The 24,762-nt window shown below is 28.1% G+C and overlaps 3 protein-coding genes across 6 annotated transcripts in view; all 3 read left to right on the forward strand.

Annotated features, from left to right (window-relative positions):
• Nucleotides 1-6,156, forward strand: part of LOC135954412 (myb-like protein Q) — a 402,184-nt gene extending 396,028 nt beyond the window's left edge. For 2 of the 4 annotated variants that reach the window (XM_065504580.1, XM_065504582.1), the window contains 3 exons: nt 2,251-2,594; nt 2,664-2,940; nt 4,551-6,156. In XM_065504580.1, the coding sequence (XP_065360652.1) occupies nt 2,251-2,594; nt 2,664-2,940; nt 4,551-4,566 (637 nt within the window). In that variant the 3' untranslated portion in view covers nt 4,567-6,156. Of the gene's footprint in view, nt 1-2,247; nt 2,595-2,663; nt 2,941-4,550 lie in introns of all 4 variants that reach the window. The other 2 variants (XM_065504579.1, XM_065504581.1) reach the window with 1 other exon arrangement.
• LOC135954414 (peptidoglycan-recognition protein SB1-like) overlaps nt 1-24,762 on the forward strand; it is a 170,698-nt gene that overhangs the window by 139,019 nt on the left and 6,917 nt on the right. The gene's annotated exons all lie outside the window — the stretch shown is intronic.
• LOC135954978 (peptidoglycan-recognition protein SB1-like) lies at nt 23,706-24,465 on the forward strand. Its single transcript, XM_065505242.1, has 3 exons — nt 23,706-23,788; nt 23,854-24,192; nt 24,254-24,465. The coding sequence occupies exons 1-3, from the start codon at nt 23,749-23,751 to the stop codon at nt 24,364-24,366; spliced, it is 492 nt and encodes a 163-aa protein (XP_065361314.1). The 5' UTR covers nt 23,706-23,748; the 3' UTR covers nt 24,367-24,465.

The following is a 24,762-nucleotide window of genomic DNA, read 5'->3' on the forward strand; positions in this document are numbered from 1 at the left end:
GAGAAAACAGATTCGTGATAGCAACCGAATTTGTTGCCAATCGAATGATTCTATCTTAGTGACCGAATTTTACAGTTGTGGCTACAATATTTTGGAAGGGTTAACTAAAGTATGGTTGCCTCAACTGAAATTCTTCTTTATCAACTGACTTTCTGTTGTTAGAACTGCAACAAATTCGGTTGCTATCACGAATCTGTTTTCTCTGTGAGTCATTACTCCATGAAGATTATTTTAAAACTCAACAAGAGCTTTGCAAAATCATTGGGAGCTACTCAAGCAGCAATTTCAAGACTTTTGCGAGATACAGGATTCACCAAAAAGCAGGAAAATTGGGTACCATACGAATTGAAGCTGAGAGTTCTTGATAGACGGTTTCGTATGCCCGAAATGATGCTTGAACTCTGCAAAAAAAAATAATTTTTGCACCGAATCATTAATTGCAATGAAAATGGATCCATTACGATGATCCGTAGCGTAAGAAATCGTATGTGAAGCCAGGCCAACCAGCCGAATCGACACCAAAACCAAGTATCCATGGAGCTTAGGTAATTCTCTGTATTTGGTGTGAGCAAAAGGGTCCTATCTATTATGAGCTGCTGAAATCTGACCAGATCATCACAGGGAACCTGTACCGAAAGCAACTTATTCGTTTGAAGCGAGAACATGAAACCATAATATTCCATCATGACAACGCTCGGCCACATATTGCAATATCTGTTAAAAAGTATTTAGAATGAAATGGTTGGGAAGTTTTGCCTGCCCACTTTATAGTCCTGACCTTGCCCGTCCCACTACTATTTGTTTTGATCGAAGCAGAACGCTATCTCTGGGATAGCTTCACTTTGGAACATAGTATTCGATATTGGCTTGATTCATTCTTGGCCTCAAAAGATGAGCAGTTCTAAACGAATTTTAAAAAATCCCTTCATATTGGATCTACATATGGAGAGAAGAACCTATAGTCCAAATTTCATGCCTCTACCTTTTGGGGTTTGGGCAGTCACTGAGTAATGTTACTCTTTTATATATAGAAATAATAAAAAATATCCATATGCGAGTACTTTTAATTAAGGAATATTGGTATTGGCATAATTTCACTTCGTATAAAAAGTACCACAACATTGGTAAACAATTTAAGTGAAGAATAGCTGATTTTATTAACCCTTAACTTGTATCATGGGGTCAAAATGGACTCCAACATTAAAAAAAAAATACTTTAAAACAAAAGGATACTATTTATATAAGAAAAAAAGTTATGTTATATACAAAATGAATTAATAAAACGTTTCCTTCTATATAAGAAAATGTTGTTTAATTTAAAATAATAAAATATGTTTAGAACAGTAAATATTTCATTTCAATGGGGTCAATTTGTACCCCCGATACCAATTACCTAACTGGATATATCGACACCAGTTAAGGGTTAATAATAAGTGTAGCTTCCACAAAACATTTTTAGTATCTTCTTGAAAATTATGAAAAATGGGCTTGGCTTGTTTTCTCACTAAGCTAAGGTTATGCATGTTTTTTTTCTGTGTCTCTATGTCTTAAAAAGTTTCATTGTCCTGCATTACTTGTATATGGGATTATCAAGTTACCTTTGAATATTTTTATATGCAATAACAAAATGAGTGAGTGGCTTGTGCATAAATAAATTTAGAAAATACAATTATTTACACCCAGGAAAACTGGTTAAAAAATTATAACAAAAACACAATGAAATTTTTTAATTAAAACAACAAAGTTAAATAAAGTGCTCTAGGTGTAAACTACATTTCCATTTGACAGTATTAGCTATAAGAAAGGAAACTATAGAAATTTACTACACCAGATCAAAAGCTATTTTAAAGGAAATCTAAATAAAATTGGGCACATAATGGAAATTTCGGAACACATTTTCACACATCATTGAATTCACATAAAAAACCTTTAAAAATTTGTGATTTTATTTATTTTTTATAAAAAAAAACAGATTTCGCATAATTTCACACAGCACTTTATTAAAAAGCATGTTTACTAATTGAAAAAAAAACACATTTTCACTTAATTAATTTTATATTTAACACAACCATAAGTAGAAACACTCTACCACCCAAAACTACTGCTAACCCCTAACTCACCATATATATAGTCCAATAATATCCCCAGTAATAAAAAAAAGTCTAACTGTGATATTTTCTTTATCTTTTTTTCTCTCTCTCTTTTATTTTTGCGTGTCTCCCCCGCCGCCTTGTTTGCTTCCAATAGTAGGCAACAAATGTTTAACATTAATTTACCATGTACCATGGAGAACAAGGAGAATGCACGGCCATATGTGATACGAGAAACGAGTAGTGATAGCAGTGATGATGACAGTCGTGTACTCTATCGTGATGATGATACATCACGTCAAGCCAAAATAGCGCGCAAGGAATCGTTATCATTGAAATTGCAATTGCGTCCGGACAAGCAGGATCTCATCAATCGCAATATCTTGCATCCGGTCAATGATAATGATATTAAGGAGAGCAAGGAGGCCATAGGAGCAAGATTAATAAGACGTTTATCCATGCGACCCACAGCCGATGAATTGGTGGAACGTAATATTTTAAAGAGTGAGTATAACACATTAATTTCAAAGCTCCCAGATTTCTTTAATATTTATTTTATTTATCTCTAAATAGCAACAACACCCGCCGAAGAGAAAAAGCAAAAAGAAGAAAAAAAATCATATTTATTGCGCAAGTTGAGTTTTCGACCCACCGTCGAGGAGCTGAAAGAAAAGAAAATTATACGTTTCAATGATTATATTGAAGTGACCCAAGCTCACGATTACGATCGTCGAGCCGATAAGCCATGGACAAGACTGACACCAAAGGATAAGGCTGCCATACGTAAAGAATTAAATGAATTTAAATCCAGCGAAATGGCAGTACACGAGGGCAGTCGGCATTTAACAAGGTAATTTATCTCTCTATCTATCTTTAATTTTAATTCAATTCATTTTAGGTTTTTGTTGAAATAACTCTATTGGAAAATTAAAAAAATAATTTGTATCATGGGTTGTGTTACCATAGTAACCGACAGACTGTGTTAAGCTATTGTTTAAAAATGCAGTCAAGTGAAAAATTTACAATTTCCTTGTTTATTTTGATGTGAACATATACGAAAGCAATTAATTTTAAATTTGTTTTTTTAATAATATGTTAGAAATTTATAGCCAGCACTAGATTTTTTATAGAAATCCAACGCTAGCTCAAAATTTCCTATAGAAATCCAACGCTAGCTCAAAATTTCCTATAGAAATCCAACGCTAGCTCAAAATTTCCTATAGAAATCCAACGCTAGCTCAAAATTTCCTATAGAAATCCAACGCTAGCTCAAAATTTCCTATAGAAATCCAACGCTAGCTCAAAATTTCCTATAGAAATCTATCGCTAGCTCAAAATTTCCTATAGAAATCTATCGCTAGCTCAAAATTTCCTATAGAAATCTATCGCTAGCTCAAAATTTCCTATAGAAATCTATCGCTAGCTCAAAATTTCCTATAGAAATCTATCGCTAGCTCAAAATTTCCTATAGAAATCTATCGCTAGCTCAAAATTTCCTATAGAAATCTATCGCTAGCTCAAAATTTCCTATAGAAATCTATCGCTAGCTCAAAATTTCCTATAGAAATCTATCGCTAGCTCAAAATTTCCTATAGAAATCTATCGCTAGCTCAAAATTTCCTATAGAAATCTATCGCTAGCTGAAAATTTCCTATAGAAATCTATCGCTAGCTGAAAATTTCCTATAGAAATCTATCGCTAGCTGAAAATTTCCTATAGAAATCTATCGCTAGCTGAAAATTTCCTATAGAAATCTATCGCTAGCTGAAAATTTCCTATAGAAATCTATCGCTAGCTCAAAATTTCCTATAGAAATCTATCGCTAGCTCAAAATTTCCTATAGAAATCTATCGCTAGCTCAAAATTTCCTATAGAAATCTATCGCTAGCTCAAAATTTCCTATAGAAATCTATCGCTAGCTCAAAATTTCCTATAGAAATCTATCGCTAGCTCAAAATTTCCTATAGAAATCTATCGCTAGCTCAAAATTTCCTATAGAAATCTATCGCTAGCTCAAAATTTCCTATAGAAATCTATCGCTAGCTCAAAATTTCCTATAGAAATCTATCGCTAGCTCAAAATTTCCTATAGAAATCTATCGCTAGCTCAAAATTTCCTATAGAAATCTATCGCTAGCTCAAAATTTCCTATAGAAATCTATCGCTAGCTCAAAATTTCCTATAGAAATCTATCGCTAGCTCAAAATTTCCTATAGAAATCTATCGCTAGCTCAAAATTTCCTATAGAAATCTATCGCTAGCTCAAAATTTCCTATAGAAATCTATCGCTAGCTCAAAATTTCCTATAGAAATCTATCGCTAGCTCAAAATTTCCTATAGAAATCTATCGCTAGCTCAAAATTTCCTATAGAAATCTATCGCTAGCTCAAGATTCAAAATAATATTCAATAAATTTCAATTAAAAGTAAAAACTTTTATTAATTCCATTCTTTTCTTACAGGTTCCATAGGCCATGACAATTGCAATGGCAGAAATTAACAACAACAAAAACTCCATACCCAACAAAATTTTGTGCAACAAAATATAAAAAATTTTAAATAAAAAAAAGTCAAAAATACAAAAATTTAAAAAAATCATAAAAATTGTAAAACTCACAAAAAATTACAAAAAAAAAATATGCAAAAAATACTGCAAAATAAAAAATCAACTCAAAAATTTAAACAAAACAAATATATTGTATAATTAGAAAACGAAAAAACAACAAGAACAACAACTAATGGGTTTCAACAACTACAACTCATATTAAGCCAACAATTTTATTCAGCTAATACAACAAAAACAGCAGCAGCAACAAAACGAAGAAGACTTTTAAGGAATTTCAAAATTTAGAAACATAATAATTTTATATAAAACCTAAATTTTTAAGAAATTTATAAGAAATAATTGTTTTGTTTGTTAAAAAAAAGGAAGGTATTTAAGTTTTTTTATTTTCTGTATGTAAACTTTAGTTTTGTTTTTAGTTTTATTTTTAATTTATGTCAAAACTTATTAAATAATAATTATTTGTTTTTTGATTGTTGTATAATAAAGCAATAAGTTATTTTAGTTACATAAAATATTTTCCCCTGATATTAAGTCAAAAAAAATCCCAGATATTGTTATAAATTCCTTAAAAGTCAAACTGTTTAAATTGAAAAACAACAAAAGTTTTCATATACAGCTGAGTTCTCTTTTTTTTAAATTAAGAAAGTTTCAAGAAGAAAAAAAAAGTAAACTTTAGTAACACAACTTAAGTGTTAAAACAAGATTCCATTAAGATTAAACATGAAAAACAAAAAACAAATTAATTATAAATAAAACTTAAAAATAAAGATTTTTAAATAACAAAAATGAAAAATATTTAAACAAAAAATATTGTTAACATTCAAAATAAATAAAGTAAAAGAAATTTAAAAAAACATAAAAAAGAAAACGTAGTGAGAAAACAATAATCAACCCAATTTAAACTGAGATCTTTTGAAAAGAAATTAAACACAAACAATTTAAAATGAAAAAGAAACAAAACATTAAATAAAAAACTAAAAAAACACAAATATTTTAACAAAATTTAAACCAGAAATTTAGAAAAACATTAAACAGACACATTCAAATGCCACAAAATATTTATGAAAACAAAACTAAAATCGAATCAGGCGTAAATTTTTAAAACTTTAAATTTATTGAAAAGAAAAAGATTTTGATTTTGATTTTTGTTAAAAAAAAAGTATCTAAGTGATATTTGTTATTTTTTTAGGAATTTCCATTTTCTAATTGTTTTATGCCTGATTATGAAAACAAAAATTATTAAAATAAATTTAATACTTTACTAATTAATTGTTTAATTTTCATTGTACATAATAATATAATTCTAATTATTATTATTTTTAATTGTTTTCTTTCAATTTAATTAAAATAATTCATTGTTTTAAGTCTTTTATTATTAAAAACACAAAATAAAACCGAAACAAGATAAACAACAAAAAAAAAACAAACAATTGAAATTTCTTTTATGTAGTAATTACAATAATAACAAATAAAATGTTAACAAATTGAGAAAATAACAACAAGCCAACTTTTTTCTACCAATTATTTTTTGCCAGAATTTCTTAAATGATTTATTAATAACACTGTATAGGTTCGATTCTACTACCAAAGGGTAGTAAAACCTTATACTCAGTTTGGGGATTTTGGTGACCAATTTATTTTTATGTGACTCCAAATCTTTCTTCTGAGAATAATTATAACACAGAGCAACAACGCAAAAAACACACGGTCATGATGTATAGGTTCAACTCCTCTACAAAAGGGTAGTAAAACCTTATACTCAGTTTGAGAATTTTGGTGATCAATTTCTTTTTATGGGCCTCCAAAACTTTCTTCTAAGAATTACATTTTTCCACGAATTTCTTAAATGTTTTATAACACTGTGCAACATTGCAAAAAAACACACGGTCATGACAGTATAGGTTCGACTCTACTACCAAAGGATAGTAAAACCCTATACTCAGTTTGGCGATTTTGGTGACCAATTTGCTTTTATGGGCCTTCAAAAATTCTGAAAATCAGTGGGCCCTCAAAAAAAGGTGTCATCAGTTTTTGGCCAACTGCTAATTCAGACTTGGTGATACCGCTTGACTATATATGACAATAATATAGCAAAGAGTCCACCAAACAAATCTTGGCTACATTGTTTGCCAAAAAATAGCCTTTTCGTGTATTTAAAAAAAAAAACTTTGTTTAAACGTCAAAAAATTGTAAATACGAAAATTTTAAAGCTACAAAGTGATTTTTATGAACAATTTAGAGACATGTTCGGAATGCATTGACATAATGTTTTTCATTAGCCCGTATTTATTGTGAATGATCTTCACAATTTGTTATTTTACCTAGGCAGGTCAGAGTTTCGAATTAATTAATTCAAATTGATCTTAATTCACTAAAATCTTAATTCGGAATTAAAAATATCAGCCATTTATTCCATTAATAGATTTCTTGCCAACTATTTATAGTCGTCTTCTGATTAGAACCAAAAACATTTTTACCAATGTCGAACATTTTAAGTTCGACAGAAAGCTCTAGCCAAAATCTTAGATATTCACCCCATATCGGCAATAACATGTGAAATTTTGTTCTCATGAAATATTCATTTCCCTAGAAGGGAAAATTGCTATCGTGAAATTCCCCATGAACTTTTCATTCACAATAGTAGATTTTGTTCGTAACAGCTGTTTATTGTTTACAAAATTCCATCTAAAAATTCCTCAGCATGCGGAATTTTTTCACGTGAACAAAGTTGATGAACGAAAAAAGGAAAAGGGAACATATTTCATGTGAAATATTGATTCGCGATAGGTGTGATTAAAAACCATTCACAAAAACTCTTCTCTCAACACCTCTGACATTGTGATTCAATAACAAATTACATGGCAATTAGAGTTTTTCTTTTCCCGAACTTTTTCATTTCCCGGGAAATCGAGATTAATTTTGAAATTTCCCGGGATCCCGGGACATGTCTTTGGTTTTAAAAAGTAATTGGATACAAATAAAAAAATCCTACAAAAATTTAATAAACTCGGGGTTGTCATAGAATCCAATCATTGTCGAAATCGGTTTTGAAAACGACAGAAAAAAGTACATTGGTCTCGTGAAAATTAAAGTTATCGGTTTTATATTCAATTCAGAATTAAATTCTGTTTCGATTAAACAAAAAATTAAAATGGATTTCATAAGTCAAATGTATCTTTTTTGTCGTTTTCCAAACCGATTCCGACAATGATTGGATTCTATGACAACCCCGACTAACTCGATTTCAATCTTCATTAGATTTTGTTCTACCTTCGTTATATTTCAATTAACTCTGTTAATTCGCAAAAATTAAATAGATCAAAAATTAAGTAAAGATGTTAATTAATACTTGAAGAAACCCCAATAATATTAAACAAAATTCAATTCCACGGAAGGTGGTTTTATTCCAAACATTTTCGTTTTACTCTTTGTGAATAAGCAAAATACTAAAATAATTCCACTTTTGATGAAAATAGAATTTTGTGACAGCCCTGAACGTTAACGAGTTTTTGGAATAATTTTAATACTGAACTTGCTATTGGTCTATTTGGGTTAAATCGTTTTTGTTGTATGAATCTTCTGCATTTTTTTTTTGGAGCTTTAAAGATCTTCTAGAGAAAGTGAAGTTCAAAAACCATCACATAAAACTACGGATTTCGGGATGAAAAATTTTGCGGAATTCCCGGGATTTTTCGTCCCGTGTTCGACAGCAGTAATTAGCCCACTGGTCTTTGAGAACGCTATGTTTGACGAATGTTTTTTTTATCGATATCGGAGATAGCTTCCCAATAAAACGGTTGTCATTTATCATGTAAAATTTGGGCATTGAGAACTTGAGTTGCGGTGGTGTGCAGCAGGAGCCAATGGTTTTTTAATGTCTTACAAATGGTGGTGTACTATTCCGAATTGATCTACTATGTCCATCTAATGGCACTGTAGTGATCGATATAGACAATTTTATTCCGGAAAATAGGGAAAATATGTGTGAATTATATTTTAACTTATTTTTAAAAACCTTCGGTGACACTTCTAATACCAGAGGCATTTTATTACAATATCGAAATTGTAATAAAATGTTCACATTTCTTGCTCTATATTGAATGTTATAATATCAAATATGAAAATTACGATCAGTTTTACTCGATATCGAATGAGGTAATTCGGCCCCAGCTATTTTTAAATTATTTCAAACAATTAATATAATTTTTGTATGAAAACTGTCAGTATTTCGTCACTATAAAAAGTAACCAGAGATTGAGAAAATGAGGTTAAGTGCTTTAGTGGTTCTAGAAAATTACTGTCACAGTCTTAGTGCCGACATACACCATGATTTTTAAGACGTAGTTTTTGTACGTCTTAAAAGTCATGGTGTAAATCGGCACTTAGTAATTTCGTTTTTTGTGGATGATACTGTACTCGAATATTTTCTTGTTTATACCCAAAGTCTGCAATTACTTTACTGATTTATGGGAGATTTATGACAGGTTAAGAAACTGATTTTGATGTAACATGTGCCTCCATTGTAGTTTTTATATACATACATATGTTTAATTCGAAAGATTTAGAAAAATTTTTACATAATTTTCGATTTACAAAACTCATGTTTGCAAAATAATGTAAAAAATTTGATTAATTTTAACAAATACGAAATATCAATTTCTGAACATTAAACTAATAGGCAACAGCCGCTATTTTCACCTCCAAACAGTTATTTTATTTTAAAAGCTGTTAATTTTCAATGAATTCCAATAATTTCCTTTAAAATTTATTCTTCTACATTTATACATTTACATCCCCATAAAGTACACATATATTCTGGATTGTTATAGATATCGGAGTCGAAATAGTCATGTCCGTCTATCCGTTGGTATGTTGAAATCAACTTTCCGTAGCCCCGAAATAACTTACACACATGATGGTACGGTTGCTATTTAAAATCGATAAAACCGGACCGCAAATGGCCCAGATATAAGCCTCGATTTTTAACCTATTTTTTATCTATATCTGGATTACTAAGTCATTAAAATAAATAATATGGGTATCTAATCAGATATTTCAAACACCTTTCCAACGACTTTCCATAGTAATTCGGACCTGCAATTTGTCAAAATTGGAAAAAATAAATTTTAAATCCAATTTTTTTTTCACCAAAAAATATTTTCAATCTATATCTATATTTAAGTATATTTTGGTGAAGGGTATAAGAGTTTCGGCACAGCCGAATATAGCTCTCTTGTTAATGTTTGGTTTTGTTTAATAAATATCTTTATTAACCCAGATATGCCGACTGTACTACATGTAGTACATGTAGTTCTTGTTTACAGGATACGTCACCTTTATCAAAATACCATTTTTTTTTGTTCACATACTTAGTACTCACCACTACCTCATGGGAGATTGTGTGATCGCATTATTTTTTTGCTACTATTTTTGAGTTATTGAATTTTTAGTTTGTGATATTTTCAAAATACCCATACTGAAAGTAAAATTTTGTACATTTACAAGTGAATAAATACTATATTTTTTGGGAATTTATATTTATGAAGAATAGCTTGATTGTTATATGCATGAATGTTTCATTATTACGTTTTAGTTTTTTTGTTGTGACCCCAAAGTCCTATATATAGGACGACTTAAAAACCACTTTTTCAATAAATTTTTAAAAAACATTAATTGCTGTTTTTTTATTTCTCATTTGCTTCCAAAATAATATAAAAGTACTTTTAAAATGATCAAGCTCAAGCCGTCGGCATATCTCGGTTAATTTAATGTTTTCACAATAAAATAAATGTAATAAATTAGTCATTTACAATTACAAACTTTATTTTATTGTAAAAGACAATTAATTTTAGTATTTAACTACATTTCATTAATATAATTTAAAACATTATTATTATTATTAAAAACATTTTTTTTTTTATTATTATTTATTTTCAACAACCTAGCCTATTGGCCATAATCGGTTATAAATTTCTACTTAAAAAAAAATAGTTTACATTAAAAAATTTAAATATAAAATAAATTAAATAATTATGATATAAATTAAATAAATATTATAAATAAAATTGAACAAAGTCAAAACTTAAACTCAAACATATTATATACAGTGGTGGCCACGAATTTAAGACAAAAATAGTTTGCTAAATTCCACGTGATTGTCAATTATTTGTTCAAATATTTCCACACATATGTATGCATGAGGACTGTTTTAACACACAAGTGTATTTTATTCGACTGTGTTAATTCATACATATTCACCACGAACACATAAACTTTTTCTACAGCTTGACCAGAATTTATATCATTTATATCATTATATTTTTATTATTATAAAATATTCAGACCAAATTTCGTATTTTTAGTTCCATTAGTTTCGGTCATATCATGTTATTAACAGCGGATGTTCGCTGAGGTGGGTCAACGTATTTCCACATATCTTTGTCCATATATGTTTTACCGATTTTTCCAAACATTTTCCAGAAACTACAAACATTAATAATAAATTTCATACCCTTAGATGTCCTTTTATTTTGGCTCTATCGCACTTAAAATTCAGTTGATGAAAAAAATGCAAGTATTTGTCTTAAATTGGTGGCCACCACTGTATATATATTTTGTATAATTTACTTTAAATTTTGTATAATTCAAGTAATTTGTTTAGTTCAAAAAGAATATTTGTTAAAATTTTTAATAATTTGCATTAATTTAATTAATATTGTTTTAATTATGTTTAATTTTTTTTTTGTAAAATTGTTTTGTATAACTTTAATTAATGTAATTTAAATTAATAAAATGTATGATCACCTTAATTTCCTTTAACCCTTCTCCATTATAAATACATATAATTATTAAAAAATATTACTACAATTTATACATTAATAAATACAAACAAAACAAGCCAAGTGAAAAGAAAGAAAAGAAAAATAAAGTCTTCATTTAATAAATAATTAAAAAAAAATATATACATATGAGTAATTTTTCATTTATTTCAAATTTTAGTTGCATTCACTTTCCGTTTAACTATATAGAACGATATTACTTGGTTTTACGTAAAGATCAACAGAATTTTTTGGTATCGAAAAATATACTTATGTTTCGATATCATGTTGGTTTTTGAGGGCAGCTATGTTTTGTGGTTTATTCGCATAGACCCTACAAGAATAAGTCTAATGGGGTCAAATCTCGGTGCACGATCTCGGTGGCTAGTTCACATCACCTCCACATAAGATGACCATGACATCAAATAGCCCGTGCAGAATATCCAATGTGACATGCGCTGTGTGGCACGTAGCGCAGTCCTGTTGAAATCACATGTCGTTGGCGTCCATATCATCCTATTTAGGCCAAAAGAATTTGCTAATTCAAATCTAATACGAATTGAATTTAAATATTTTTTCCTCATTCATTTTATATAAACTTTACTTAACCCATTTTAGATTTGAATTGAAGAAAAATTGTTTGTAATGGATTTGTATTCTTGAAAATTGTAAGGATTCAAGGATTAATTCCTTTGTAATGAATTTTTTAACAGAATGGTTAAGAGATACAATTTATTTTGATTTCGAAAATTTCGAATTAATTCTTTTGATTCTTTGATATGAATTTATGTGCTATTCATTACAGTGAATTCAGATGAAGGATAAAGTATTGTATATCTGTATTAAGCCTCTCATTACTAAATTACTTGTAAGTAATGGAGACGCTACATAGTAGTCATTACAAAGTATGTTAATCAGTACCAGGATCTTTAGCTATGGAATTGTAAAATTTTTTTGAATTTCGTATTGTATTGATTTATTATATCCTTCACCATGAGTTTCAATTTCTACATTTTTCATTTGCGACCCCACAAAGTATATATCGGTATAGATAGCGAAGTCGATATAGCCATTTCCGTCTGTATGCTGTATGTTCCGTAGCCCCAAAATATCTTACAAACATGATTGATACATCAATATATCGGGAATTCTCTCAGCTCATTTACTATTTAAAATGGAGAAAATCGGCTCACAAATGGCTGAGATATAAGGAAAAACAACCTCCGGGCCAACCTCGATTTTTGGCCTATTTTTGATCAATATCTGGATTACTAAGTCATTAACATAGACAATATGGATATCTAATGATAGATATTTTGGACCTACAATAGGTCAAAATTGGGAAAAATATTTTCTAACCCGAATTTTTTTTCATAAATTTTTTTTAAAAAATTTAAAAAAAATTTTGGAAAAAATAAAAATGTGGAAAAAGAAATTTGAAAAAAAAATTAATTTTGTTTACCTAAAAATATTTAAAATTTGTATTTTAAATTATAATTTGGTGAAGGGAATATAAGATTCGGCACAGCCGAATATAGCTCTCTTACTTGTATTTTTTACAAACCCGTCCTTAATCCCATAAATTTTAAAGAAATAAGAACTGCGTAAGCCTCATCCTTTTATAGAAAAAATAGAACGTTTTAATTTTCTATTTGCATTCTCCTTTTTAAAGATATAACGAATAATTATTTGCACTAATAAATTAAAAATTCAAGCAATTGAAAATATTGGAATACTGGAATTTTACTTGAATTAAAATGGTATAGCATCTTAAACATGAAAATTTTAAATATTTTCAAACAAATATTTGACTTGAATTTAAATAAATATAAAGTGTAATTCAATTATTCAATTGCTTGACACTGGACTCAAGGCTGGAATAAAACTTGCTTTCAACTTGAATTTCAGAAAAAAAAACTTATTGGGTATTTTTTCAATAAATCCTTGATACATACTTTTACAATTTTAGTTTTTTTTTGGATTTAAAACCAAGAATTTTAAACAATATTTCTTGTTATCCTTTTTTTAATATCAACATTTTTCATTTGTGACCCCGTATTCTGGATCGTTATAGATAGTGAAGTCGATATAGTCCATCTATCCATTTGTATGCTGAAATAAAGTTTCCGTAGCCCACTATGATCCTAGTTCGGTTGTTATTTAAAATCTAAAATATCGGCCCATAAGTGGTCTCGATTCTTCACCTATTTTGGACGGTTAACTGTTCGAATAATTTGAAATTGCTAATTTTCAAATAACAAATAAACCGATTAATTTGTGTCGATTAACCGAAATTCCTTTTTTTTGCACTTTAAAAAATTTGTTTGTATTTATTTTTCCGTTTCAATTCAAATTCAAATACAAATTTCAAATTAAAATTAGATATTTTTTTGAACATCCAATAAACATGACTAGTGAGTATGTATAACAACTGACATACATATTTAATTTACATGTATTTGAAACTTTGTTTGTATTTACATGTATAGACGAAACTTTTTTTTGAAATGAGTCTTTTATCATAACCAGGGCAACCAAAAATATGCAATATCATATTTTTTGCTGTGCGTCGTATAAACATATGAGTTAGTTTTATATCCGTTTCAGACAATTTTAAGAATTTTGGCATCGATTTGTTTGTGCATATTTTTGCATATTTTGCTCTTTACTGCATATTTTAGCATATTTTGCGTTTTATAGCATATTTTTGCATATTTAACTCATAGCTGCATATTTTTGTTGCATTTTTTCTTTTATTTTTCATTATTTTATTTTCCTGATATAATTTTATTGTTTGTATTGTAATTTTTCATTTCTATATTTTACTATTTTATTGAGGTCCAATGATAATTGGTCTAAGCTACTTAAATACAAAAATAGAGTACCTATAATCGACTTATCTGCATAGAATTTTCGTTGACTTAAGGGTGCTTAGTTTCCATATATTTCAATTAAATTAAAAATATACACACACAAATATTAAAATTTAACAAATAGTAAAAATACGTAAAAAATTAAAAGAAAATTCCAAAATTGTATGTTATTATGGGCAATTTCATAAAAAATTTTTGGATACATTTAAAAGAAGGAATTTAAGGCAGCTTGAGACAGTTATGGTTGGGCATTAATAGTTTACCACTAATGTAAAATTGAATAAGTATTCAACAGATGTTCAGAATATTAAGATCCATCGAAAATTTCGCGTTCAAAACCCATTGATATATATATTTACATAACTTGTAACGATACAATGGATAAGAAAGGAAGAAACATGGGAATTTTGAGTCCCAATGATAAAACTTGAATAAAAAGTTTTTTTATATTTTTTTAATTGCAGTCATTCCACTATTGTATGGCTTTTTTATAATTCTATTTAAATTTTAGAAGCCGTATTCAGATATTAATCTAGATACATGATGAATGCTCCAAAATCCATTGCAATTTTTACCATAAAATGACACAGGCTATTCATAGAGTTTTTGAAACATTACTTAAATGGTAAAAAAGTTTTTAAAGCTTCATATAGAATAGAAACATTTCGAGAAATTGATCCTCAGTAGGGATCCTTTAAACATTGGGACACATGACAAATGAATTGAATCAAACTATTTGCATGTAGTGCCAAATTCACTAAAATCGAAATTTAATCCTATAATAACCAATTTTAATTTATGAGCTCAATATTTTATTTACTTCATATATATTTTTTTAATGAAATTTTGAAATCAAGCAATAACCAACTATTTTTAAGTGCATATTTTTATATTTTAATAGCATATTTTTAGTTTTTAAGTGCATATTTTATGCGCATAAAACACTTTTTTTAGAGCATATTTTTGGTTGCCCTGATCATAACTAAACGAAACTATTAAATTAATCAAAATCTAAAACAATCCAAAAAGGAATATTCTTTATCATGCTTTTGATTTCTCCAACATATACAATCAGAGAGAGAGTTTTTTCCAAGAAAAGTTTTATTAAATCTAAAGAATAAAATCTCTTAAATTATATTCATTTTATAAAAGATTATTTCAGCAGATCTCACTAAAACCCTAAAAAACTCACACATCGCTCATCAACGTCATAATTAAAAAAAAAAAGTCTTTTTGAGAAAAACGTCTTTGAATATTTTATGACATTTTACTATTTCTTAAATAAATTTTCAACAAATCATGCGATTTCAGAAATATAAATAGTATTTGTTAATATCTTTCTAATCTCTATTTAACCCAAATTTTTATTATATTTACAAAAATAATCTCAAATACCTTATTTGCTGTTTTTTATGTTTTTGTACACAAAATTCGTTGTTGTATTTTCAATTTAAAATGAAAATAGAAATTATTCGGTTAATCGAATAATTTTAAATTAACCGATTATTAGCCGAATAAATCTAAACCTCGATTAATTATTTGCTCGATTAACCGATTAAACCAGAAACCCGATTAATTGAATACCCTAGTATCTAATGATACATATTTCAAATACCTATCATTAACGCCATATTAATTCGGACCTACAATAAGTCCGAAGTTTTTTATTGCGAATAATATTTTCAATATTTATATTAAAGTAACTTTGGTGAAGGGTATACAGGACTTGGTATTTTTACTTGTTTTATATAAAACTGTTTTGAAATTTATTCACAATATTCAAATATTTGACGAATTGACCGTAACCACTATTTTAAGCTAATCAGTATTTGATCTTACATGACTTTTGTAAGAGGAAACAACTTCAAAAAATTGGCCTATTCTTTTGCCTCCTATTTTTTATTATTTATATAACTCTATATAATGCGATCTCCTATAAATTAATGTTTTAATAAATATTTTAGTGATCACATTTCTCATGTGAACGTACCTTTACTTAATTAATTATATAATTTTAATAACAAACAATATAAACAAATAAAAATGGAATAAATCGATTATTTAAACAATTTTTTATTTGTACATATCATCAAAAAGTAGTCTAAATAAATGAAATAAAATAAAAATTTAAGAAAAAAACTAAACATTAAACTTCACTTAATTCAAAACAAACAAACAAAAAAAAAGAGAAATAAAAATTATATTTTCTACTTGCTTTATAACAGACAAAAAAAAAATAAATAAAATTTATAATAAATTTAAATAAAAAAAAAAAACACATAATAAGCCTTAACACAGTGGCAACTATTAAATAATTTAACAAATATTGAACAAAAAAATATTTAAAATAAAAATTAAAATAAATAGCCTGACCAGTATTTGAAATATATAAATAACTAAAAGAAAACATAAATTTGGTAAAAAGAATTAAAACTTAAAATAAATTACAGATGCATAACATATATTAAAACCCAAAATGTAGTGTGTATTTTTTCAAAATCCCCCCCCAAAAAAGAAATTTAAATATTAAAAATTTTAAGCAAGAGCAATAAATTAGAAATTTAAAATTATATATTTAGTATTGGTATATATTGCTACAAATTAAATTAAATGAAATGAATTTAAAAACAAACAAAATTAGCAACAGTCATAATAATAATAATAAAAATTATGTTGTATTTATTATTAAAATATAAAACAGAAGCAAACAGCAAGAAAACAATTCATTTTGTAATTTTCAAAACCACAATGAAATGAAATCTTTATAAATAATTAATAAAAATATGTAATTAAATTGTTAAAAGACATTTAATTATAAAAAAAAGCTCGCGTAAATGCTCGTGACTAATTAATGGTTAAAAAAAAACAAATAATGAAAAAAAAATATTTGCAACAATATAAATATTAACCAAATATTAGAAAAATATTGAAACAAAATATTAATTAAATTAAAAACAAAAACTAAAACTTTATTATACAATTAAAGTAAAAAAGAAATGCTATCTGATCTTCCTTTTTCACTCAAATAATTCGAATACTTTCCTTGTGTTTTTATTTTATTTCAAATTTTAAATTGTTTACAAAATATGTGTAAAGGGGCCTTTTCGAATAATATTTTTTTGGAAATTTATTCATGCTATGTTACTGCTATATAACCCCCTGTCTATACCTGATAAATTTGTATCATGATAAACGTCAAAATCGTTTGTCAAGTTAAAAAAAAATTATCAGGTATACAGGCCTGTCAAACATTTTGTTCGGAATGGTTTCAATTACTTAGTTTTTATTCCGATCGATTTCGTTTTAGGTTCTTCAGCTTCCATAATAATTCGATATTTCTGATTTAAATTTGACAGCGCACAGTGGAGCAGAATCGAAATTTTTTGGAAATAAATCTGGCATTTCTAAACGCCTGGTCCGATCGGGACCATGCGTTGTTGAATGACTTGTGTTGAATAAAATTTATAAAAAAATTTTAGTATGAAAAAGTGCAATATTTTTGAAGGACGGAGTTTTAAAGTGGCATATTTTTGAATCTAATTGAGATATTGACTTGAAATTTTTTTTGTAAAACCAAAAATTATCTTATCTAAACAAATAAATATAGCTCGGAATAAATGTGGATCAAATTGTTCCTAATATTTGCAATCCTATTAAAATTTTGATATAAATTTTAGTTTTAGAAACTCAATGAATATGTAATATGTAATAAAATCTTTATTTATTAACGAAACTCAATGAAATTTTCAACGTTTTTATAAGTTTGTCATTCTAAATAACAACGTGTAAAAAAACTTGTCAAAAGGTTAAAGGCAATCCCGCAATTACTAAAAATTGGAGCGAAAATCCCAAAAATGGTATTTATTACAATTTTGCCTATATGGTCCACATTTGCTTCGGGGCTGGGAAAATACTTTGGCGATAAATAGGGAACACATCAAGGTTTCCAAAGCTGCTTTTTGTTTTCTGATGCCAGCTTTGGGATTTTAGAACATGTGGCGAAAAGTTGAATTTTTGATAAAAAAAAAAATAGGTCAAATTCCAAAGGGCGTAGGGGCGACATATTCGAAGAATACGACATGTTTTTTATATCAAAATGTTCTCCTTCAGATAAACATAAAATTGTTATATGTTCTTAAAGAATGTTTTTTTTTTTAATTAAAAAAGGGTTAAGTCACCTTTTCGCCCAAAAAACAGCAAATATCAACTATTTTTTTAATATTTAAAATGGAAAATCGTTTATTTTTGGATTCATAATTGATATTGCTCTGAAATCTTTTGTATAATTTTAGTTGTCTAAGTAATAAAAAAAAATCGAGTCCATTCGGTCCAAAAGTACGAACCATATTTTTAAAAAAGCGAATATGGCAAAATTTTAAAATTTAAATTTTGAAATGCCTATAACTCGCAAATTATAAGAGATAAGAGCGCTTTCCAAAAATATAAAAATCTTTGAAATCGGATAGGAAACAAAAAAATTACACGTGTTTAAAAATTGTACATGTCGAAGGTACCCTACTTTGAGCCCCCATAGCGCCGCCCCTGGATCATTTGTATGGCCTATTTTAATATCTTAAACTCGAAACGTTTAGAAATGCCAGATTTATTTCCAAAAAATTTCGATTCTGCCCCACTGTGCAGCGTTTTTCATATTAAAACAAATGTGAAGTCTCATTCCGAAATAAATTGTCGTTTTACTTTTTCTAAAGAAGCAAAATACGGAATTAATTCCACTTTCGATCGGAATGGAATTCTGTGACAGGCCTGATAGTCTCCATTTATTAGTAATATTGCTTCGTTATGACAAAATTGTTAGTGCTTTCGCTCAGACAACTTTAGTTGTGTTCGCGTACTTTCCAGTAAAAAATATCCAGTAACTTTATTTAGAGAATAAAAATAAATTACTCTCAATCTGAAAAGTAACAAAAAAAAGTACGCGAACAACAATTTGTAAAAATGTGTTGTATTTTATTATAAATCAATTTAAAACGTTTGTTTTGTACTATTTTACTTCTTTTCTTGCAAAACTTGTAAATTTTGACTGACAAAAAATTTCCAGTTAAAAATATCATGTTCTCTATCTTCGAACTGTCACTTTTAACACTCTCTTGCTCTCTCGTTCCAAGTTTTTGAAAGTAAACGAACGGAATCCCTTAACATCCAGTACGCAAACACACAATTTGTCTTGACAACAAACGTCATTAATTGTTATGAATAAATATTTGTCAAGTATAGACAGGGGGTAAAATAAACGTTAACACATGATGCTCTCTACATCGTTTTCTAACATATTCATTTTATTTTGGACTTCCATCTTGTAGAAGATTAAAAGTTTCCATTATTTTGCCAATACTATGAAGTAAATCAAAACTAAATAGTAAATTTGAATTTATCTTATCATTGATGCTTTTAAAAACTGAAATTATGGAATATAGTTTCCATTGTATTGTTTCTGATTGTATCCACAAAATAGTTCCGTGTTGATTCGTAACTTAAATTTAAAAGAAAGTATTCAAAATATAACAATATTAAACCATTTCTTGGCCCCCTTAATAATATTCAAAAACGATTATTGATTTAACCCAAAAACCTTTTATAAAATGCCCAAATAATGAAATAAATTTCAAATTTGATAGAAATCCTATAGCTTTTTAACTGGTTTTCAAATATAATTTATAAATTCAAGCTGACATTTATAAAACTTTGATATATAACAAATTTAATTAAAACTAACTTTTATATTTTACTTCACTTGCTTTATATTTTTACAAAAAAAACAAAACCCAAAACTCTTTATATATTAACAAAAAAAAAACAAAAACAAAATCTAGCAATAATTGCACACTTTTCTATAAAACGTTTACAAAATATTATTTTAAAACAAAAACTAAAAACAAATAATATTGAATGTCCTTAAATTAAATTTTAAAATAAAATCTAATTTCTAGCTTATACATACAATGTACATACAAATTATAATTATAATATATAAATAAATAAATATACAATACATATATTTAATTAATAACTAACAGCAACAAAACGAAATTAATTTATAAAATAAAAAAAACAAAACAAAAACTTTCGTGTTTAATTAATTTTAGTTTAAAAAACAAATACTTTCTTTGAGTTTTTTTTTTGGAAAAACGAAAAAAATAATATTAACAGAATTAATGAAAAAATATTGAAAAAAATACAGTAATTGTAAAATACATATATAAGTAAACGACATACATTATATACATACATAAAATACATACAAACATACATATATATTTAAACAAAAAACAACAACAAAACAAAATATTGAACATGAATAAATTTCAGTAAATTATTTAAGATTGGAAAAATTAAAATGTGTTTTATTTCCATAGATTCTATAATTCCAAGAAAATAATAGATTAGATCTTAGTGTATGGACTAACATCTGAGAATCGTAAGTTTTATAAGTAATCTTGAAGAAATGTTTTGTGAAACGAAATACATATATACTGAAATACTTTGAAATCAGAATTCGAATTAATTAAATCAATTTGAGCTTAATTCACTGAAATCTTAATTCGGAATTAATGGGTGTATGACTTAAGAATGCGGGATTTACAATAGATTTCTTAAATTGTGAATGCGGTTTTTGTTTTCAATAACTTATATCTCATATCTGTCATTTATTCTCACTTAGTTATTGAACATTATTGTGTGACCACCTGTCTATACTTGACAAATATTTATCATAACAATTAGTGACGTTTGTTGTCAAGACAAACTTGTCTGAGGAAAAGCAATAACAATTTTGTCATAACGAAGCAATAATACTAATACCCTGTCTATACCTGATATATTTTTATCATGATAAAGGTCAAAATGGTTGTCAAGATAAAAAATTATCTGGTATAGTCTCAATTTATATATTAGATTTTGCTCAGGCAAGTTTTTCTTGACAACAAAATTAATTGTTATGATAAATATTTGTCAAGTATAGACATGGGGTAAATAATAATCGAAAATGTCGAATTTTGTGCCAACAAAGCGTCATATGCTGGAAGTTTTGTTTAACTTCATTAAATTGAACAAGTAAGAGCTATATACGGCTGTTCCGAATCTTATATACCCTTCACCATATTATACTTAAAAATATTTTTTTTTAAACATTTTTATTTAAACAAAATTAAAATTTTTTTTAAATATTTTTTAGTTTTTTTTTACTTTTTAAAAAAATTTTTGTTGGAAAGGAATTTTTGACAAAAAAAAATTTTTGATGAAAAAAAAATTCGGATTAAAAAATATTTTTCCCGATTTTGACCCATTGTAGGTCCAACTGACTATTGCCTAATATACATCGTTGCAATGGACTTTGAAATATCTATCATTAGATATCCATATTATATCTCAGCCATTTGTGGGCAGATTTTGTCGATTTTAAATAGCAACCGAGCCGGAAGAATTCCCGATATATTGATGTATGAATCATGTATGTAAGTTATTTGGGGGCTACGGAAGGTTGATTTCAACATACAGACGAACATGGCTACATCGACTTCGCTATCTATAACGATTCAGAATAAATATACTTTATGAAATGCAAATGAAAAATGTAGAAATTACAAACGGAATGACAAACTTATATTGCCACTCACGGCGAAGGGTATATAAATAAGTGCAGTGAACCTCACCGATAGCTCACCAAAGCTTATGGTGAATGTGTTTCATCGGTTTCAACGTGAGAGACATGGTTTCTGCTGTTCAGAAGTGGAGATTTTGACACAGAAAGCAAAAATAGCCCAGGCCAGCCAAAAAAGTCTGAAGACCAGGAATTGAAGGGAGGCTTCACTCCATGAATATTGTTGTAAAACTCAACAAGAGCGTGTAAAATCATTGGGAGCTACTCAAGCAGCAATTTCAAAACGATTGCGAGCAGAATTCATCCAAAAGCAGGGAAATTGGGTACCATACGAATTGAAACCGAGTGAACATGAAAGACGATTTTGCATGTCCGAAATGAGGCTTGAACGCTATAAAATAAAATCATTTATACACCAAATCGATAATAATAACCCGAAGCGTAAGAGATCGTATGTGAAGCCCGGCCAACCAGACGAATCGACACCAAAGCCAAATATCCATGGCTCTTAGGTAATACTCTGTATTTGGTGGTAGCAAAAGCATTCTATATATTATGAGCTGCTGAAATTGGGCAGACCATCACAGGGAACCTGTACCCATCGCAACTGATTCGTTTAAAGCTAGCATATGCCGAAAAATTACCAGAATATGCGGTCAGACATGAAATCGTAGTATTCCATCACAACAACGCCAGGCCACATTATGCAATAGCTGTTAACAACTATTTAGAATAAAGTGGTCACCAGTCTTATAATATAGTCTTAGCAACGTCCGAATTAGGGTTTGGGATTTCCCGGATAATATTATTTTCCGGGAAACGGGTGTGAAAATTTTCCCGGTCGGCAATTCCCATACCCCAAACCATAGGGTACAACTAGAGGCGCAACTGAGAGTAAGCTGAGAGTAACAATAATTCCTCTCTTCACACGTACTTGTGAATGTGAATTCAACATACTTGTGAGAGAAATTAACACATTAAAATACTTGAAATTTTACCTTTGATTTTCCGACTAAATACAGACCGAACCACTTTATTACACTTCTATACACTATTTTATGAATTTTTTTAACAAATTTTCAGCACATTTTATTTCCGAAACACGTTAATTTTGCTCAAACGGAAAAAAATATTTTTTATTAATTTTTGACACTTAATTTTATTTGTGGTGGAATTTAATTTATTGAACAGAGTTTCAATTTTTGGTATTGAAAATAGAAGAAAATTTACATAAATTTAAATTTTAACATTTTTATACAACTCAGTGTGTCTGGTGAAAATTAAAAAGGCACCAACACAATCTCAAAACTTTGTACTAATACATTCTCACGACTTAGGTTTTTGACAACAGACTTAGGTTTTTTCCCTCTCAGTAACGCTTCTATGGATATATTATTCTATGCCCCAAACCCTATTCCGAATACTATTTGTTTCGATAAATACAGAACGCTCTCTGGCATACGCTTGGAACAGAGTCTTCGATATTGGCTTGATTCTTTCCTGTCCTCAAAAGATGATCAATTCTTTTAGCTCGGAATCCATATGCTACTTTGAATAAATTTATATTGTACAAATGTTTCAAAATAAAAGCAACAAATTTTTAAAAATTCCGCATTTTTAAGTCATACACCCAATAATACACAGTAAAGCAATTGAACCTAAAGATCATTTAAAAAATCCTAGACGCAAATATTCTACATTTAAAAACCTTTCAATGTTAGAATTATTGAACAGTCACAAACTAAACATACTACAGACCACAAGCCTCGATTTTACAATAATAAAATGGTAAATTTATTAAAAACTATTGCTTTACTAGCCATTGGTAAGTGTATTCAAAATACTAAGAAATAAATTAAAATAATAATGAAAACTAAATAAATTTTTCAGCCTTGCCCGCCTGTTTATGTGTCACCATCAAGCCACGCAGCAGTTGGGGTGCAACCCCAGCTCTTTCAGACACCCACATAGATGGGGCCGTTGACAATGTGTTTTTATATCATTTAAATAATTCGTATAACTGCTCCAATGAATTTGCTTGCCAAACCCGTATCAAGTATATACAAACTGATCATATGGCTCATCGTAATTTCAGTGATATTGCCTACAATTTCCTAATTGCTGGCGATGGCAATATCTATGAGGGCCGTGGTTGGGGTGTGCAAGGAACTCATAATCCCAACTACAATAATAAAAGTATTAGTATTGCGTTCTTGGGCAATCTTGAAAGTGAGTTTGATTTATATGGGTTTTACAAAACTTGTTATTTATTGTTTGTTTTTGCTTTTAGACTCGAAACCCTCGAATGAAATGGTGCAAAATGCTAAAGATTTAATAGCGCTAGCAGTTAGTGATGGTTATTTGAAGGAGAATTATATTATCAGAGCTCGTTTTAATGAATGATATAATCAGGGCAACCAAAAATATGCTCTAAAAAAGTGTTTTATGCGCATAAAATATGCAGTTAAAATCGAAAAATATCCTCTTAAATTATAAAAAAATATGCACTTAAAATAGTTGGTTATTGTTTGATTTCAACGTTTTATTAAACAAATATATAAGAAGTAAATAAAATAATGAGCTCATAAATAAAAATTGGTTATTATAGGAATAAATTTCGATTTTATTGACTTTGGCAGTATATTAAAATAGTTTGGTTCAATTCATTTTATTATATTTAGTAAAAAAAGTGTTTACCTAAGTTTTCAAATTTTCTAACTAAATCTTTGTTTTATATTTCCGTAGAGTTTTTTAGACGATCTTAATCAATTGATTTGTCTCATCTTTTAAACTGCCTAA

Source organism: Calliphora vicina, chromosome 3, assembly GCF_958450345.1.
Source record: "Calliphora vicina chromosome 3, idCalVici1.1, whole genome shotgun sequence".
Lineage (NCBI taxonomy): Eukaryota > Metazoa > Arthropoda > Insecta > Diptera > Calliphoridae > Calliphora > Calliphora vicina.

Excerpts from the sequence above, each read along its gene's own strand:
- LOC135954978 (XM_065505242.1), top strand. The coding sequence starts at position 23,749 with ATGGTAAATTTATTAAAAACTATTGCTTTACTAGCCATTG. Across the intron at positions 23,789-23,853 it reads TATTGCTTTACTAGCCATTG|CCTTGCCCGCCTGTTTATGT; the intron begins GTAAGTGTATTC and ends TAAATTTTTCAG. Across the intron at positions 24,193-24,253 it reads GTTCTTGGGCAATCTTGAAA|ACTCGAAACCCTCGAATGAA; the intron begins GTGAGTTTGATT and ends TTTTGCTTTTAG.